A 19,904-nucleotide genomic window follows, 5' to 3' on the forward strand; every position below is an offset into this window, starting at 1 on the left:
AGTGAGAGTTTAGTTTTAGAGGAAGTTGGATTTGAGGGATTACTGAGGCATCCAGGTGACAGCAGTCTTGTGTGTTATTGGCCATATGGGTCTTGATCTAAGGAGAATGGACTGGGCACATTATTCCTACTTTTTTTTTTTTTTCCCAGGCAGAGCCTCGTGACTCGCAGGATTTTAGTTCCCCGACCAGGGATTGAACCCGCGCTCTCGGCCACTGGACCACCAGGAAATTCCCACATTATTCCTACTTTTTTTTTTTTTAAATGGGATTTATTTATTTATTTATTTATTTATGGCTGTGTTGGGTTTTCGTTTCTGTGCGAGGGCTTTCTCTAGTTGCGGCAAGTGGGGGCCCTCTTCATCGCGCTGCGCAGGCCTCTCACTATCGTGGCCTCTCTTGCTGCGGAGCACAGGCTCCAGACGCGCAGGCTCAGCAATTGTGACTCACGGGCCTAGTTGCTCTGTGGCATGTGGGATCTTCCCAGACCAGGGCTCGAACCTGTGTCCCCTGCGTTGGCAGGCAGACTCCCAACCACTGCGCCACCAGGGAAGCCCCCTACTTTTTAAAATAACAACTAATAATAAAAACTTAATGTTTTCTCTTTAGGACATATTTGTTAGTCTTACATTCTCTCTGATTACACAGTGAATTTCTTCAGTGTAGCTGAATGATATATTAGAAGGTTACTAAGCTTTTTTTTTTAAAGATTCTATACTTTATATTTTATTTATTTATTTTTGGCTTTGTTGGGTCTTCATTGCTGCACACGAGCTTTCTCTAGTTGTGGCGAGCGGGGGCTACTCTTTGTTGTGGTGCGTGGGCTTCTCATTGCGGTGGCTTCTCTTGTTGCGGAGCACGGACTCTAGGCATGCAGGGTTCAGTAGTTGTGGCACGTGGGCTCAGTAGTTGTGGCTCGCAGGCTCCAGAGCACAGGCTCAGTAGTTGTGGCACACGGGCTTTGTTGCTCCGCGGCATGTGGGATCTTCCCCCACGAGGGCTCGAACCCGTGTCCCCTGCATTAGCAGGTGGATTCTTAACCACTGCGCCATCAGGGAAGCCCTTACTAAGCTTTTTGAATGTTTAAATAAATCCACGTACTGATTCTTTATTTTACCTCCCCTCCCCAGGTGCAAACAGGCAAACAGAAAACAAATCCATTTTGTTGATAAATTAGTTATGATAATGTCCCTGTGGAAACCATGCTATTTCCTTTTTTCTATGGGATTTTATAAGTTTTTAGTGATTGGATTTGCATAGCTTTCTATGGAAGTCTGACTCCTGATTTTTACTGGTGCTCTGTTTTGTTTAATCATTTAAATATTAACAACAGCCCAGTGAGGAAAAGAGACATATTGCTTTGTTTTTGGCAGATCCAGAGCATGATATGGTGAGAGAAGGTGCTTATACTATTGACTAAAACTACAGTTTTGGATTATTTATGGATTTATCCCTGTCATTTGTCTTTTAACTGATCTAACCCTAGAAAACCAAGAATCTCTTTTATATTAAAAATGAATTATTTAGTTGTGAGGTAATATTACAAGGGGAGCTGTTTAAATACTTTTTATTTCAACCATTATATATAAAAACTGTCACTTGCAAAGTACAGAGATCGGCAGCTAATTCTCTAGTTGTGGTGTAAGTTTATTTTCCTGGATAGCATCTTTTGCTGTGCATAAAAGTAAATTAGTTACTTGTCATTTGAATTTGAATATGGCTGGGTGATAATGAATTACAATTAGGATGGTATGGAAAGTTACCATATACATGGCACTAGTTATAGGATCTCTTCCTCCACCTCCCTCACGAAGACGGAATAATGACTGGTGAACAACTTGTGGACGTGGTATTATTGGAGATAACATAAACTCTGGATAAATATTACTATATCAGAATTATTTTTAGTACTTTTTGGAATTTATTTTTTAAACCTTAGAGAATCAACAAGTGTTTCCAAGGTAGACTGGAAGGCTGTTAGTAAATGGATCATTAGCGTATGCACGGGGTTATTCCAAACTGCCTGTGAGACTGCTGGAGCCATCTCATCTTACTGTGCAACTGATTCTTAAACTTGCTGACCATCTGAATTGTGTAACAGTTTCACATACCTTAAATTCTTATTCCTTATGTCTTGTATTTTATTTTGCCTTTATTTTTTCTTACTAATTTTTAGTACTGTGTGAGTCTTGTGAAATGAAACTTGGGTGAATTGAAGAAAGCACAGTTGTAGATGGTCCTAACCATACTTTAGTGTTAATCATCTTGTTTGGATTTGCCAATTGAAAACTCTGATTTCAATTTTATCTTACGCTGTACATTATAGAAAGGATACTATAGTTTTTTCCCATATATGATAAGTATTTTGTGGATTAGTTGTCTCTGTTGCTTGAATATTGTGTTCCTGAGCCAGTGCTAACAGAGAGTATGAAGCCCGCTTGGAAAGATACAGTGAGCGCATTTGGACGTGTAAGAGTACCGGAAGCAGTCAGCTAACACACAAAGAGGCCTGGGAGGAGGAACAGGAAGTTGCTGAACTGTAAGTAGTAGAAGCACTGCCCTTCTAGCGCTATCTTCACATTATTAGGAAAGAGGGAATATTAACCATAAAACAATATTTATATTTAAATTTATGGGGCATAAATTGGAATACATTACGTTAGTATAATGTACTGGCGTCTTGCCTATTGTCGTTTTGCAAGTAACAAAGTGTGTGGAATATATAGTTGTGTGTATACTTATTTAGGTATTTACTAGGCTTTTGAGTGTTCTTGCTGTATACTTTTACCTTGTAAATACTCTGGAAATGTGGTTCTAAGCAAAGGAAGGTGATATAATCTAGAAGTAATATGGAGGCAACAAATTAGCAGAAAGTTTTCTTTATTTTGTGGTCATTTGAAATTTAAGACAGTATTTAAAGCAGCTAGCAAAAGTAAGTACACAGTTTGAAGACAGTTTATCTGAGTGGGGTGGTTGAATGAGGTGTCTTAAAAATCCTGTCTGTTTTCAAAGGGCCTATTTGTCTGGGTAGTCTCTCAAAGAAAACACTCAGAATTTAGGCAGTAGAAGCAGGCAGAAGATAAGTAGAAACTAGGGATGATAAAACAGGACTCTTTTTTTTTTTTTTTTTAGTGGTTTTTTTTTTTTTTTTTTTATTGAAGTATATTTGATATACAGTATTATATGTTACAGGAGTACAATATAGTGATTCACAAATTTTAAAGGTTATACTCCATTTCTAGTTACTATTAAAAAACAGTACTCTTTTAGAAATTTGGAGTAGAAACTTTTTCTGTGGACTTCTCATTGACTTCTCTTGATAGTGTATAAGCAGAGAGCATACAGTTTAGTAATTAATACCATTCTGCTCTTTTGCCTGTGTAACAGAGCACAACCTTCAGTTGAGACCTGGGGTCTAGTAATGGCTCCATCACTGATTAATAATTAGTGAAGTCTGTTAACCTGGTGCCTGTTTCTTCTTTGCTTGGGTCACTGACATAGTTCTGTTTTGGATTATTGTTATTTATGTATATGCCCCGTTTAGTATACTAGACTCGGGGTTGGCCTACCTTTTCTGTAAAGTGCCAGTTAGTAAATATTTTAGGGTTTGTGGGCCATGTGGTCTCTGTCTCAGCTATTCAACTTTAAGGTTGTACAGTGAAAACAGCCAGTGATAATACGTAAATGAATGGGAGTGACTAGGTTCCAGTAAAATTTTATTTACAAAAACTGGGAGCAGGGTGGATTTGGCTCATGGGCTGTTGCTGACCCCCTGCAGTAGCCTGTAAACTTGAGGGCAGGTCTCATGTTTGACTTATTCTTGAATTGGTCACAGTGCCTAGGCACAATCCTCTGTCCTGTATAAGCACTTACTGTTTGCTCTTTGCAAAACAAATGAAAATAAGTTGCTTCCCTGTACACGAAGAGAAGAGAAGTACAGTGGGAATTTAGAGGTTAGAGAGACTAACCTAGAGTTGCTAGGGAAAACTCCATGAGACTTAATGAAGACAGTAACAGTTGAAGGATAGTTTGTGCCCAGTTGCAGAGGACAAGATGAGACGTTTGTATTTACTTCAGTGAACAATGTGAGGACAGCAATGCTTTTTGAACAGCAGAGGCACATATGATGGTTTTGATGATTGGGGTTGTGCTTTGAGAAGATTAATCTGGAAGCGGTGTGCAAGATGAGTTAGAGAGGGAAGAGGCAGGTGGGAAGTCTGTGTAGGCTAGCTAAGAGTATTCGGGTCGGGAATCATGGCATTATTGGGAATAGAAAGAATGAGATGGATTTACATTCTGAAAAAGGGGGTTTGGTCATAATTTTGGAAAACCACTACAAACTTTGTTCTTGAAAAGTCATAATACACATTAAAGATTTTCAGAAGACTGTAGTAAAGAAACTCTAGCTTGGTTTAATCTTATGGGTTTTAAACTTATTCGACCTTAGAACCCATTACAACAGAGGGAAGTTGTGAAGAACACACTTGGGGAATGTTTTATGTGATTTGATAGCTAATAGAATATAAGGGGTGATGGGAGAAATTGTTGAAAAAGACGGTGAGGTTTTAGAATTTTTATTCAAAGTAGAAATACTTTTTTCTGATTATAAAAGAAATGCATACTTGTTATAAGAATGTAAACAATACAGAGTTAGTAAAGAATCTGAACATCATTGTCCAACTTCACTCCCCAGAAATAACCACAGACAATGAAGCTTTAAGCCTGAGTGACTGGGAGGCTTAATGGAAAGAGACAGTGAATTTATAGGGGCCAGGAAAGGCCTCATGGAATTAAGGAAGTCTGAGGACATCTTGGAAGGATGATTAAGCTGGGAGGGAGGACAGTGGGGAGAGGACAAAGGTAACAGTCTTAACAAAGGCAGGAAGACTTGAAGGTTATTGATCATGAGGGGAATAGCAGATAACTTGGTAGGTTAATTAATTGTGAACGGGAGTATGATAAGAGCTTTTAAGTCTAGCAGTTGGAGGAACATTTGTTATGAACAGCACAGAGAGTGATTGAGAATATTGTAGTATGATAATAAACCTACTACTTGGATCTGTATGAATGTTCTCATGCCTGATCCTCCCTTTTGCCCTGTAACACATATGTTAAACTATCTGGTCAGAATTGGATATCTTAACAACTCTCCATTTAGGTTGCTTCCCATTTTCTGCTGTCATCAAGAATCCAGCAGTGAATATCTTTGTGTACCTATGACATTTCTCCTGTTGTCAAACTGCTTTCCAAAAGAGTTGAAACATGGGCTTTTGGCAGAGTGTGTGTGCTATTTTGCACCATTCACTTGCTCCTATAAGGGTGTGATAATTAAAGTTCTTTTTTGCTAGTTTAATAAATGAAAAGTGGTACATCATTGTTTCACTTTGCAAGGAGTTCAAATCGTGGTTCCAACATATTAACCATTCATGATTTATTTTTCTTATCCGTAAAATGAAAATTCTAGACCCCTCACAAGGTATTGTGAGAACTAAATGAAGGAATGCATTTTTATTGATTGAGACATAATAATTAAGTTATGGTCTCCCAACCAGAAATTGGGCAAAGGATATGTATAAAGAATTCATACCTGAAAAGGGAAGTCAACTGCAAAAACAAACGAATGGGAAAATGTTCAACCTTACTAATGATGTGCTTATTATTTTCATTTTATAGATGAGAAAATTAACATGGCTAGGTCAGTCAGACAAAGCTATTTAAAAGTTCTTTCTTTTTCCTGTATACCACATAGGTTTTAATCTTTGCATTCTCCAGTGCCTTGTATGTATTTGCTAAAGAGCTTTTTGAATTGATCTGAATAACCCTCTGGATAGGCTCTCCTGCATTTTCTTGGTAACTGATGACATGTTTGTTTAGTTTGCAGGAGGAGTTCCCTGCCTGGTATGAGAAACTTGTTCTGGAAATGGTTCACCATAACACAGCCTCCTTAGAGAAGTTAGTAGATACTGCTTGGTTGGAGATCATGACCAAATATGCTGTGGGAGAAGAGTGTGATTTTGAGGTGAGTGCCTATTTTTATTTATTTTTTTAATGTGATTTGACACACCAAATGTCAGGATTGGAGCTTCCAACATAGATTATATATTTCTATGTGAGTAAAATTGTTTTACATTTGAAGTCCACTTTACTTAATATCAAATATTTTAATCACCAATTTTTTTTTTTTTTTTTTTTTATGTGTTGGGTTTTTGTTGCTGCGGGCGGGGGCTACTCTTCGTTGCGGTGCGAGGGCTTCTCATTGCGGTGGCTTCTCTTGCTGTGGAGCATGGGCTCTAGGTGCACGGGCTTCAGTAGTTGTGGCTCGTGGGCTCTAGAGCACAGGCTCAGTAGTTATGGCGCACGGGCTCAGCTGCTCCATGGTGTGTGGGATCCTCCCAGACTAGGGCTCGAACCCATGTCCTCTGTGTTGACAGGTGGATTCCCAACCACTGCGCCACCAAGGAAGTCCCTAATCACCAAATTTTAGAACCACGTTTGTTACTGGGAATGTTGACTATTACAATAATTGTTAGACTGTGTATCATTGCAACCTTGTTTTCCCTGTTTTGTCCCTTTTTGATAACTCGATGCTGTATTGGCTTTTTTTGTTTTGTCATTTTTTTTCATACTTTGTTTAAAAGACCCTTTAGATATTTTTAGTCCAAATCTATGGAATCTATAGGCAAAAGATTTCATTTCCCTACAACAGTGATTGAGTTGACTGTTTTCTTTTTCTATTTAAATTTTTAAATTTTCCAGCCCATTACTAAAGGATAACTATTACTGAAGTAAATAGGTAGGATAGCTATTACTATTACTAAAGGATTTACTAAAGTAGATAGGTAAACTGTTTACGTAACACTAAAGCAATCCCTGTATAATCCTTTGAAAACTTAAAGTAAGATTCAGGCGGAAGTGAACTAACATTTGTTGAATTTCTGTATGTACTGGATACTGGGCTAGTTGCTTTACGTAATGTCTTACAGAACCTGCACAGAAAGGTGAGGTGGTAAACAGGCACAGATGTTTAAGTAGCTTGTTCAGGTTGATATAATGTACTAGTTAGTACTAGTGATTTCATCTGTATGTAATGAAATAGCTGACTGATAGTGGCCTGGACTTCTCAAACTTTAGCTTAAATAAAATCACTTAGAGGATTACTGAATGTACATTCCTGGACCACATCCCCTGAGAGCTTGATTCAAAAGGTCTAGGATAGGGCCTGAAAGTTTGCAGTTCTAACAAGCTCCAGGATGTGATGATACGAATACTCTGGGGACAACATTTTGAGTAGCATCAGCTTAACCAATGAAGACATTTGATTATCTCACATAAGTCTTCGAGGCAGGCAATTCCACGTTTGGTATAGAGGCTGAATAATATTGTCAAGGACTTAAACTCTGTCTCTCTGCCTTTCTGCTCTGCTTTACTTGGTGTGTTTGGTTTTGTCCTTAGCTTTGTTGCCTCTTGGTTGTGAAATTGTGACTGTGAGCACTATTGTTTGCTCACTCGCAATTCAGAGTGAGCAAATATCTAAGCACAGTAAGAAAATCTTTACCAGAAGCATATTCCTCCTGTCCCCTTTTATCTTTACATGTTATTGCCTAGAACATGGCTTACATAACCATCCTTAGCTGCAGTGGGGCTGAGAAAGTGAATACTCCCTTTTTTTTAAAGCCTCAAAAGAGACAGGCTGGCAAGAGAAGAGGAGGAGGGGAATGGCTTAGGTAACCCAACAATAGCCAGTAAGTCTGTGTCTATCTGGTTCCAAAGTCCTTGTTCTTTCCTTAATTTACTTTGACTCCTTGTATCTCCTAGCTACTTTTTTAAATTTTGTAATTGTCTGTGGAATCATCATTGGGTTTTAATCACACACACTGTATCATTCAGTGTCCTGGCAGGAAACAGATGGCATATTCATATTGTGTAATCGAATTGAGTTTAATAAAGGAACGACAGACAGCAGACAACAGTCTGATCTAGGTCAAGGAAAACTAACAAGGTTAAAGTACCTCATGGCTGTCAATAGTGGAGAGGCTTTACTACTTCTAAACCCCAAGTAAATGAGGGGAGGGAGTGGATACAGGAACTAGGAGAGAGTAATGTAATTGTAGAAAAGTACTTTGGTAGTGAGAAGTAACCAACCTGCTAGGGAGACAGGGGAATGAATATACCATATGATTTTCTGCTTATGCTTCCCATGGGCAGAACTCACCAAAATCTAGAGGGCAAGGGAGCCCTTTGATGTAGTTCATAAAGGTCAGCCTGTTTAAGCACAGAGCAAGGCAGAGAAGACTGGAGACAGATATGGAGTGGCAAAAGGAAGATACTCTGCACACATCTGCAAGGTGGAAGAGGAGGAGTTCCAGGAAGAGGGAGAGAGAGATTAGGGAGATAGGCCTGTCCATAAACATATGAAAAGATGTTTAAATTATTAGTAATCTAGGAAATCAAATTGAAACCATAGTGAGATCATTTTATACTCATCAGATTAGTAAATAAGAAAAAGTCAAAATAATGCCAAGTTTTGACAAGAATCTGGAGCTGCTCATTCACTGCTAACTATTTTGGTAAATGCTTTGGCATTATTCAATACAGTGGACCATGCCCTTTGACTAGGGTTTTTATTCTTGAGTATTTACTCTTTTTTAAAAAAATTTATTTGTTTGTTTGTTTGTTTATTTATGGCTGTGTTGGGTCTTCGTTTCTGTGCGAGGGCTTTCTCTAGTTGTGGCAAGCGGGGGCCACTCTTCATCGTGGTGCACGGGCCTCTCATTATTGCGGCCTCTCTTGTTGCGGAGCACAGGCTCCAGACGCGCAGGCTCAGTAGTTGTGGCACATGGGCTTAGTTGCTCCGCAGCATGTGGGATCTTCCCATACCAGGGCTCGCACCCGTGTCCCCTGCATTGGCAGGCAGATTCTCAACCACTGCGCCACCAGGGAAGCCCTGAGTATTCTCTTTTGGTAACTAATAATGTTGGGCACCTTATGTGCTTGTTGCTATCCTTTTATTTGTATTTTCTTTGGTGAAGTGTCTGTTCAGCTCTTTGTCCATTTTAAAATTTAGTTTAAATTTAAATTGTTTATTTTCTTGTTTTTAAGTTGTGAGACTTATTATATATTCTGCATACAAATCCTTTATTAGATATGTGCTTTTGCTTTTTCTCCCAATCTAGTGCTTGTGTTTTTATTCTCTTAACAGTGTTTTTGAAGAGCACAAGTTTTTAGTTTTGATAAGCCAAATAGAAAGTACCTAACCATATCTGTAATTATGTGTAATATAAATGTTCTAAAAACTTCACTTAAAAGGTAGAGATTGTCAGATTGGATAAGAAAGCAACATGCGACTATCTGCTGCCTATAAGAAAGATACAAATAGAATAATATTAAAAGGGTGGAAAAAAGATACCATCCTAACATTAGTCAAAAGAAATCTGGTGTGGCTATATAAGTATCAGACAAAGTAGGTTTCAGGACAAAGAATCTTACCATGAATAAAGAAGCATTTTGTAATGACAGAGGAATCAGTTTATTAAGAGGGCATAGTAGGGCTTCCCTGGTGGCGCAGTGGTTGAGAGTCTGCCTGCCAATGCAGGGGACACAGGTTCAAGCCCTGGTCTGGGAGGATCCCACATGCCGCGGAGCAACTAGGCCCGTGAGCCACAATTACTGAGCCTGCGCGTCTGGAGCCTGTGCTCCACAACAAGAGAGGCCGCAATAGTGAGAGGCCCGCGCACCGCGATGAAGAGTGGCTCCCACTTGCGGCAACTAGAGAAAGCCCTCGCACAGAAATGAAGGCCCAACACAGCCATAAATAAATAAATAAATAAATAAATTTATTAAAAAAAAAAAAAAAAAGAGGACATAGCAGTCCTTAATGTTTATGTATTTACTAATGAGAGCTTCAGAGTACATGAAGCAAAAATAGAACTACCAAAAGAAATAGACAAGTCAAAATTATAGATGGAGATTTCAGGCCCCTCCCCCTTTCTCAATAACTGGTAAAAAGAGTAGACAATAAATCAGCCAGAATATAGAAAACCTGAATAATATTATCAACCAACTTGACCTAATTGTCATTTATAAAACGTTCCACCTAATAACTGCAGAATACACATTCCTTGCAAGTGCATAGTTTATGATGGTAGACCATAGTCTGGGCCATAAAAAAAGTCAGTAAACTTACAGGGGTTCAAATCATACAAAGTATATACTCTGACCAGAATGGAATTAAATTAGAAATCAATAACAGATATCTGGAAACTCTGCAAATGATTGGAAACTAAAGAACACACCTTTAACTTACTCAGAGATTAAAGAAGAAATCAAAAGGGAAATTAGATAATATTTTAAACTGAATGAAAATGAAAATACAGTATATTAGAATTTGTGCAATACTGCTTACAGTAGTGTTTAGGAGAAATGTATAGCACTAAATATCTGTTAGAAAAAAAAGAAAGGTCTCAAATCATTGACCTTGGCTTTTACCTTGAGAAATAAGAAAAAGAACCCAAAGGAAACAGAAGAAGAAAGGAATTAGTAAAAATCAGAGCAAAATCAATAAAATAGAAAACAGGAAAACCACAGAGGAAATCAGTGAAACCAAAAGTTGGTAATTTGAGAAGATCAATAAAGTTAATAAACCTGTAGGCAAACTCAGGTAAAAAAGAGAGACGACACGAATTAACCAATATGAAGAATTAGGTAATATCCCAACAGAGCCTACAGATATTGACAGAATAATAAGGGAAATTATTAACACCTTTATGCCAATAAATCTTACAACTTAAATGAAAACATTCCTTGAAAGACACAAACTACCAAAACCGACTGAAGAAAAAATAGAAACCTTTAATGGCCCTGTATCTATTAAATAAATTGAATTTGTCATTAAAATCATCCCACAAAGAAAACTTCAGGCCCAGATGTTAGTCACTGGTGAATTCTACCAAACATTTAAGGAAGAAATAATACCAATTCTAGATGTTATTTCAGAAAATAGAAGAGGAGGGAATTCTTCACAAATCATTTTATGAGGTCAGCATCACCCTGATAGGAAAACCCTATAAGCACAAGAAAAAGCCACAGACTAAGAAAAAAAGTATGTTCACAAAGCTGTCTTGTGAACCTAGATGTAAAAGTGCTAATAAAAATTTTAGCAAGTGAAATCCAGCATTATGTTAAAAGGATAATACATCATGACTAAGTGGGGTTTATCCTAAGAATGCAAGGTTTTAAATTTCTAGTTCTCCTTACTGATAAACCATATGATCATCTCCATTTACACACAAAATGCATTGGACAAAATCCAAATTCCTAATAAAAACTCCCAGAAAACTGCAAATAGAAAGAAACTTCTTCAACCTGATAATATTTACAGAATAACAACCTACAGCTAACATCATACCTAATGATAAAAGACTGAATGTCTGCTTTCCTACTCTATTTAATATTGTACTGGGGGTTCTAGTCAGAAAAAGAAGTAAAAGGCATCCAAATTGGAAAGGAAGAAGTAAAATTGCAGACAACACGATTGTCTATGTAGAAAATCTCATGGAATCTACCATATAAGGTACTAGAACTAATAAGTGAGTTTAGCAAGGTAGCAGGATACAAGATAAATACAGTCATCCCTTGGTATCTATGGAGGATTGGTTCCAGGACCCTATGGATACCAAAATCTGCAGATGCTCAAGGCCCTTATATAAAGTGGTGTAGTGTTTGCATTTAACCTATGCACATCCTGCAGTATACTTTAAATCACCTGTAGATTACTTATAATACCTAATATACATGTAAATGCTGTGTAAATAGTTGCCAGTGTGCAGCAAGTTCATATTTCGCTTTTTGGAATTTCTTTTTCTTTTCTTTCTTTCTTTTTTCTTTTTTTTTTTTGTTTTTAATGTTTTCGATACACGGTTGGTTAAATCCACAGATGTGGAACCCGTGGAAATGAAGGGCCCACTATACAAAAAACCAATTTGTATTTCTATGTGTTAGCAGCAAGCAGTTGGAAATCGAAATTTAAAAATTCAATACCATTTATAGTAACATCAAGAAATATGGAATACTCTGGGAGTAAATCTGACAAAAGATGTGTAAGACCTATACACAAAACTATAAAACATTGCTTAGGGAAGTTAAAGAAGGCCTTAAATGATGGAGAGGTAGACTTTGTTCATTGGTCAGAAAACTAAATATTGTTAAGATGTCAGTTCTTCCCAAATAGACGTATAGATTCAACACAATAGTAAAATCCCAGCAGCTTGTTTGTAGGGATTGCCAAGCTGATTGTAATGCAAAAAACCTAGCCAGAACAACTTTGAAAAAGAACAGCAAAGTTAGAGTCCTAACGCTATCTGATTTTGAGCCTTATTGTAAAGTATTAAGACGGTGTGAAATTGGTATAAAGATAGACCAGTAGATCAGTGGAACAGAATAGCATCCGGAAATAGATGTGAGCGCGCACACACACACACACACACACACACACTCACTCTCTCTCTCTGCTGATTTTTGATAGAGGTGGAAAGGTAATTAAGTGAAGAAAAGATAGTCTTTTCAACAGATGGTTCTGGAGAATTGGATATCCATATATATAATTTATTTTTTTAGAAAATGGAAATTCTTGAACTTTATTTACACATTTCTCGGGTTTGTGCAGTAGTTGCCCTTTGGCATTAGTACATTGGTACGTGAATTATGAACTAGATTGTGATCATTTTATTTTTTAAGATGTCATATTTCAACCTGGAGATCTGAGAAATAAAGTTGGAAAAAATCACTGTGCTTGACTACTTTAGAGTTTTAGTGACTTTTGTCAGGTGAGGTGGAATGTGTATTGGATAATATATTCTAAATGTTACCTTTAGGTTTCTAGTTCTTAATATCTTTTTTTTTCTTAATATTTATTTATTTATTTGGCTGCGCTGGGTCTTAGTTGTGGCGTGCAGGATCTTTAGTTGCGGCGTGTGGGATCTAGTTCCCTGACCAGGGGTTGAACCTAGGCCCCCTGCATTGGGAGCGTGGAGTCTTAGCCACTGGATCACCGGGGAAGTCCCCTTAATTATTATCTTTGATTCTTTCTCCTATCTCCCTTATAGGTTGGGAAGGAAAAAATGCTAAAGGTGAGAATTGTGAAGATTCATCCTTTGGAGAAAGTGGATGAAGAGGCCACTGAGAAGAAATCTGATGGTGCCTGTGATTCTCCCTCAAGTGACAAAGAGAATTCTAGCCAAATCGCTCAGGACCATCAGAAGGAGGCAATTGTGAAAGAGGATGAAGGAAGGAGAGAGAGTATTAGTATGTATGATAGTAGCTTTCCTTAATGAGTTATGCAACTCATATTATGTGCAAATCTTTTTGAGTTCTCTAGCAATTAAATTTGTAATTGGGTTTTGTTGATATATAGACATGATTTTGTCTATTTATGATTCAGAAAACAACTAAAATACCTACAAAGTGAATCAAGATTTAAATCTCCCTACACAATTAAGACAGTTGGGAAGTCATTTCCTCTAGTTGCTTGGAAATCTATGTGCACATACCTAGCTACTCAAGATGGGAAAGAAAGTTTGCCTTCCTTTTCTCTTTAAGTTGGAATTATGTATATGTGTGGAAGGGGGGTGATCAGAGTAGGAGGGATAAATTCTAATCCCTGTTTCTCTTCACTTTGCAAGCCAGTGTGACGGTTTTGAGATACTTCCTTTTATCTATATTCCGTAACTCAAATTCCTCTCAGATGGGAGCTGCCAGAATTCTGAAACACTATGATATCTGAAAGTAATTTTTAGGGACCTGGAGACCTAACGTAATGTTTTGAAAGTTGAAGAACTGAGACATTGCCCATTGGAAAAATAAATTGTCCTCTGAGGTCGTCTTTTTTTTTTTTAAATCTGTGTCAATAAGGAATTTGACTGGGATAGATATCTTCTGTCTCCAAAAATATGAGTACTCAAAGGGTTCATGTATATTGATCCCCCTCCCCAAGATTGTTAGAGGATCAAATTTTACCTCATTATTTAACTATTACAAAGTTTGAATTAGAACATTTCATTAGAATGTTATGCTGTATGTCTTCCATTCTATTCTTTGTCTCTCCAGATGTTTTGGATATGTGCAGATGGTTTTAAAGGAATGTTCTTATCTAGTCCCGAGGAAACTTCTGAGACTCGTCTGCCCCAGTTGTTGATGCTTCAGTTTTGTTTTCCACTCTGCATTTTGAATGCTAATGTCTATGTTTTTCAGTTTCTCTTTTCCTTCTTTTTGATACTGAAGTTTTCTAACATGTATATTACTTACAATTCCCAAGACTTGAGGTTGATAAGTGTTTTGGTTAGGTGTTGACTGATGATATGTCTTCTAACACTTCTTCTAGAATCAGATCATTGGAATACCAATGATGTGTTACAGTTGTTAGTTTTATGCCTTAAACATTGTGTACTAGGAACCCCTAGTTTTAGGCTTTGGCTTCTTTTTTAGGGTGTTATATGCCTTAGTTTAGGTTTTAATTTTGGGATATAATGTTATTGCTAGTATGTGGAAAGAATGGTAGGCAGGCTAAAGAATGTTATGATGTACTCTGAATGTTTTCAGGGGGAAAACTGATTAGAATTTCCATAGAAATATGAGAGACAGATTCCAGTATACAAAATGTTTTCTCACAAGGTAACCTTCCTTCTGCTTTATGGGGGGAAAAATGTATTAGGCAGGAACTTTTCAGTTTTGTGTTTTTAACCTCACTGTTACGAATGTCTGTGTTCTTCCTTCATCTCAAAAGAGAGCTGTCTGTCCTTCCTCTTGGTCAAGATACTTGTGCTTTGAATTCCATTCCTTCCTGCTTTCTCAAGGATTGGGTTAACTGTTATTATTCTACTCTACAGTGTTTTTAACCTTCTCTCTAATGGTTCTTCTCAACTTATAAACAAAGTCCCATTTTCTAAAAACAAAAACATACCCTCCCTTGATCCTGTTGTTCTATTTCTGTCTTACTCATTCAAGCCAAAGTTCTTGAGAATGTTGTCTCCACTTTCTGACCATCAGTTTATTCCTTATGCTATTATAGTCTTAACTTCTGCCTCTTTACTCCTAAAACTGTTCCTAATAAGGTTATGGGTGACCCCTAATTGCCAAATCCACTGATTTCTTCTTAGTCCATTTTACTTTTCTTTTACATTTAACACGGTTGGTCACTCTCAGATCTTTTAGTTTATTTGATAACCACAGTCTCCTATTTCTCTAACTACTTTTCTTTTTTTATTTCCTTTTTCCCCACTGCCATTCCTTAGATTTTTTTCATATGGTTTTGTTCTGCCTTTTTATTTTTCAATACATCATCATCTACTTGATTTCTAAGGCAGAAAACTTGGAAACCTTTAACATTCCCACATCTAGTTGGTTACCAAGTCTGTCTTCTTGACTGTTTCCTTCACCATTCTGATACATTAATCCAGATGTTTAAGATTATATCTTCTCATTCCCTTTCTTCAGTCTCACCTTCCCATTTTATTCATTTTCTAACTGCTGAAAGTGCTTTTTCTTTTTCTTCATTTTTTCACACTAGTGCTCTTTCCAAAATGTACATCTAGTTAGATCAAAAATCCTTTGTTTCCCTAGTGTCCATAAGACAAATTCCAGCCTATATGAATGGTATACAAGGTTCGTTATAATTTATAAGCCCCTACTTACCTCTGTAGTCTGATTTTTTTAATTGTACTGTAGATCATATTCACCTGTATCTCATTATTTGCAGTCTCTGAATAAGTCATATTCTTTCTTGGTCTTCCCTGCCTATCTTCCAGACTAAATTAGACATTGCTTCTCTCTTTTTGAGTATTTTTCTCTCTAATGTAGTATTTTTCTATACCAACCTCTATTATAGTATTTACCACATTGTATTGTAATTATTGTTGACTCCTCCCATAGACTTTAGCTACTTGAGGCAAGGACTTTATGATTTACCTTTGGGCCCCATCACTCAGTGCTTGGTTGCAGAGTAGGTATTCAGTAAGATTACTGAGTGGATAAAATTAAAAGAATTATTTTTTTCACTAATTTTCTATTGATTTGACTAGATGACAGAGCACGTAGATCTCCACGAAAACTTCCTACTTCATTAAAGAAAGGAGAGAGGAAATGGGCACCTCCAAAATTTCTGCCTCACAAATATGATGTGAAACTACAAAATGAAGATAAGGTTAGTTGGCAGTTCATATTAAACCTCTTACATGTGGTAGATGTTGTTTAAGAAAATATCAAAGGTCTAGTTTTCTCGTAGAAAATGTGCTAAAGAAAAATGTAAATAAATATGTTTCTACAACAAACTCTGAGTGGTTTTCTGGTCTTTGTAATTATGACTTTAAACTAAATTGTATTGTCTTTCCTAGGAGATAGCATGCTTTTTCCTTTTTAATAGGAATTATTAGGGTGTAAGAATAGTTTACATTTGAGCTTCAAACTTAGTTATTTGAAAAAATAAGACTCTGTTTCCAGTGGTTATGGACTTCCTGAGGAAATAGCTCTTCCCAGTTAAAAGCAGAGCAATTTGTAATATAATTAAACTCAGAAAGTGAGTTAACTCTAACCAGTGCTTTTTCAAGGAATCTGAATAATCTAAAATGGTAAATACCCTTTAAATAACTTAGTACTATGTTTTATTGATTCTAAGATGTTCAACTTTCATATTTTTACATTTCCAGAATCAGGATATGTATCTTTTTTTTTTTAAATTGAAGCATAGTTGATTTACAATGTTGTGTTAGTTTCTGGTGTACAGCAGAGTGATTCAGTTATACATATATATATGTATATTCTTTTTCATATTCATTTCCATTATAGTTTATTACAAGATATTGAATATAATTCCCTTTTTTATACAGTAGGATCTTGTTGTTTATCTATTTTATATATAGTAGTTTGTATCTACTGGAATCAGGATATATCTCAATATCAATTGGCAAGAATTCTTTTCTTTGTGGTACATAATGTGTCTTTCATTAATACCATCTTAGATTTCATGAAATATGCCATGTTGCTTTTGGGTACTCTTATTCCTGTATGTGTAAAATCTCATCATTAGAAAGAAGCGGGAGGGCGGCTAGGTGTGGAAGGCAGCTGCACATTTGTCTTCATGTCTAACTGTTTTATAGAAGAAACAGCTATGGCCTGAGAAATTAAATAATTCTATCAAAGTTCCTAATTTAGTAAATGAGATTAAGAAGGATTATAACCTGGATCTCTTGCCTCTTTAGAGTGTTGTTTCTTTCCCACGTCAGAATGCTGACAAGTTTTATTTCATTTTGTCTCATTTGTTTTATAGTTAGTGACCTGAAGACATTACTGGATCGTTAGGATTTCTTTATATTTGAAAATTGGGTGTTAAATACAGTTTTTCACTAAGTTTCTTAGCTCCCGTTCAGCAAGGTGGCTAGTTAAAACATTATTGCTGAGACCTCCTTGGTGGCGCAGTGGTTAAGAATCCACCTGCCAATGGCAGGGGACACAGGTTTGAGCCCTGGTACGGGAAGATCCCACATGCCGCAGAGCAGCTAAGCCCGTGCGTCACAACTGCTGAGCCTGCACTCTAGAGCCTGCAAGCCACAACTACTGAAGCCTCCGCGCCTAGAGCCTGTACTCCGCAAGAGAAGCCACCGCAATGAGAAGCCCGCGCACTGCAATGAAGAGTAGACCCCGCTCGCCGCAACTAGAGAAAGCCCGCGCGCAGCAAAGAAGACCCAGTGCAGCCAAAAATAAACAACAAATAAATAAATAAAAGAAAAATGAATCCCTTATTGATGTACCTTTATGTAGTATTCCCTTCCTTTTCCCCCCTCCTTTTATAAACAATTGATGATGACTTTCCATTTACTTCTTTTTTTAAAAAAAAAAATTTATTTATTTACTTATTTAGCTGCACCGGGTCTTAGTTGCAGCATGCAGGATCTTCGTTGCCTCATGTGGGATCTTTAGCTGCGGCATGCAGGCTCTTAGTTACAGCAGGCGGGATCTAGTTCCCTGACCAGGGATCAAACCTGAGCCCCCTGCATTGTCAGCATGGAGTCTTAACTGCTAGACCACCAGGAAAGTCCCTCCATTTACTTCTAAATTCTTAACAAGAGGAACTGTTGGTTCAACAGATATACCCATTTTTAGGACTTTGATACATATTGACACATTGCCTACAGATATCTTTAACATTCTGTCTCTGAAAATTATTCTCCTTCTATCTAGTATATAAGCTATTTTATAGGTGTAATGATGAGTTTTCCGGAGAGAATATAAATCTTTGTTCTCATTGGTTAATTGCTTTTTACCCCAGTAGTGAGTTATTTTTATTTGTTAACATAGATCATCAGTAATGTGCCAGCAGACAGCTTGATTCGTACAGAACGCCCACCAAATAAGGAGATACTTCGATACTTTATACGGCATAACGCATTACGGGCTGGTACTGGTGAAAATGCACCTTGGGTGGTAGAAGATGAATTAGTGAAGAAGTATTCCCTGCCTAGCAAGTTCAGTGACTTTCTACTTGATCCATACAAGGTAAGGTCACTTAATTTTTGGACAGCAGGATGGAACACTATTGAATGAATTTATTTTCTCTGATGGTTACAGTAGATTTTGAACTGTAACTTCAGATAATTCAAATTTTTCACGTATATCTATTTCATGTAGGTTGTGATTATGGGGTTGGTAGGGAAGAGGCCACACTGAATATCTCCTCTTCTAATTTGACTTATATTACTATGGTTGCATAATTAAAACAAAGAAACAAATTACATGCATGTGCTTTTTTGTCTCAGATCTTTCTTGGAATGAGGTATGGTATTAAAAAAAATTATTTTTGCAAATTGAGTCCTAAAAATGAAAACTGATTTTGTATGTCAGATAAGAAGATTAAATATACTGCCAGCCTTGAAAAGGACTAGGTATTGCTTTGTATGACAGATTAGTAGAAAATCTAGCACTTCTATTATTTTTCCTTTAGTTATCTCATTTGATTTTCAGAATATTCTTATAAAGTTGTATGGTATATATACATTAATTTTCATCTCTTTCTTGTAATTATGAAAAACTAAGGCTATCTTACAACTGAGTCATACAACTAAATTACTTCAATTATCTTACGTTGATATTGTTAACAAAAGTATATTGAGAAATAATTTTATTTCTTCAAACATTGGTAAAGACCTCCAATCGTAGTTTAGCATTAGCATGTTTTCTTATTCTAGACCAGCACGATCAAGCATTATCTTCCATTATGCTCTTTAAATTTTTAACATTTGTGTAAAAAGAAAAATTTAGGGATTAGTTGACTTTTTCTAGATCAGGACTAAAATTTCCATGGAACACTATTTAGTAAACCTAAACTTTTTCTTTTTATTATTATTTTTTTCATTGGCGTATAATTGCTTTACAGTGTTTTGTTAGTTTCTGCTGTACAATGAAGTGAATCAGCTATATGTATACCTATATCCCTTCCCTCTTGGACCTTCCTGCCACCCGCCATCCCACCCATCTAGGTTGTCACAGAGTACCAGGCTGAGCTCCCTGTGCTATACAGCAGGTTCCCACTAGCTATTTTACACACGGTAGAGTATTTATGTCAAACCTAATCTCCCAGTTCATCCCACCCTCCTCTTCCCCCCGTGTCCACATGTCCATTCTCTACGTCTACATTTCTATTCCTGCCCTGCAAGTAGGTTCATCTGTAGATGAACCTAGAATTTTTCTAGATTCCACATATATACGTTAGTATACAATATTTGTTTTTCTCTTTCTGGCTTACTTCACTCTGTATGACAGACTCTAGGTCCATCCACATCTCTACAAATGACCCAATTTCGTTCCTTTTTATGGCTGAGTAATATTCCATTGTATATATGTACCCACGTCTTCTGTATCCATT

General features: G+C 36.9%; 1 protein-coding gene across 2 annotated transcripts in view; it reads left to right on the plus strand.

The window, feature by feature from the left end:
• The window catches only part of BAZ1B (bromodomain adjacent to zinc finger domain 1B), a 67,957-nt gene that overhangs the window by 7,046 nt on the left and 41,007 nt on the right, over positions 1-19,904 (plus strand). The window contains exons 2-6 of one of the 2 annotated variants that reach the window (XM_059895834.1): positions 2,421-2,537; positions 5,873-6,017; positions 13,099-13,297; positions 16,069-16,190; positions 18,341-18,538. In XM_059895834.1, coding sequence (XP_059751817.1) covers positions 2,421-2,537; positions 5,873-6,017; positions 13,099-13,297; positions 16,069-16,190; positions 18,341-18,538 — 781 coding nt within the window. The remainder of the gene's footprint in view (positions 1-2,420; positions 2,538-5,872; positions 6,018-13,098; positions 13,298-16,068; positions 16,191-18,340; positions 18,539-19,904) is intronic. The other variant, XM_059895835.1, reaches the window with a different exon arrangement.

Source organism: Balaenoptera ricei, chromosome 15 (genome assembly GCF_028023285.1).
Source record: "Balaenoptera ricei isolate mBalRic1 chromosome 15, mBalRic1.hap2, whole genome shotgun sequence".
NCBI classification, from domain to species: Eukaryota; Metazoa; Chordata; class Mammalia; order Artiodactyla; family Balaenopteridae; genus Balaenoptera; species Balaenoptera ricei.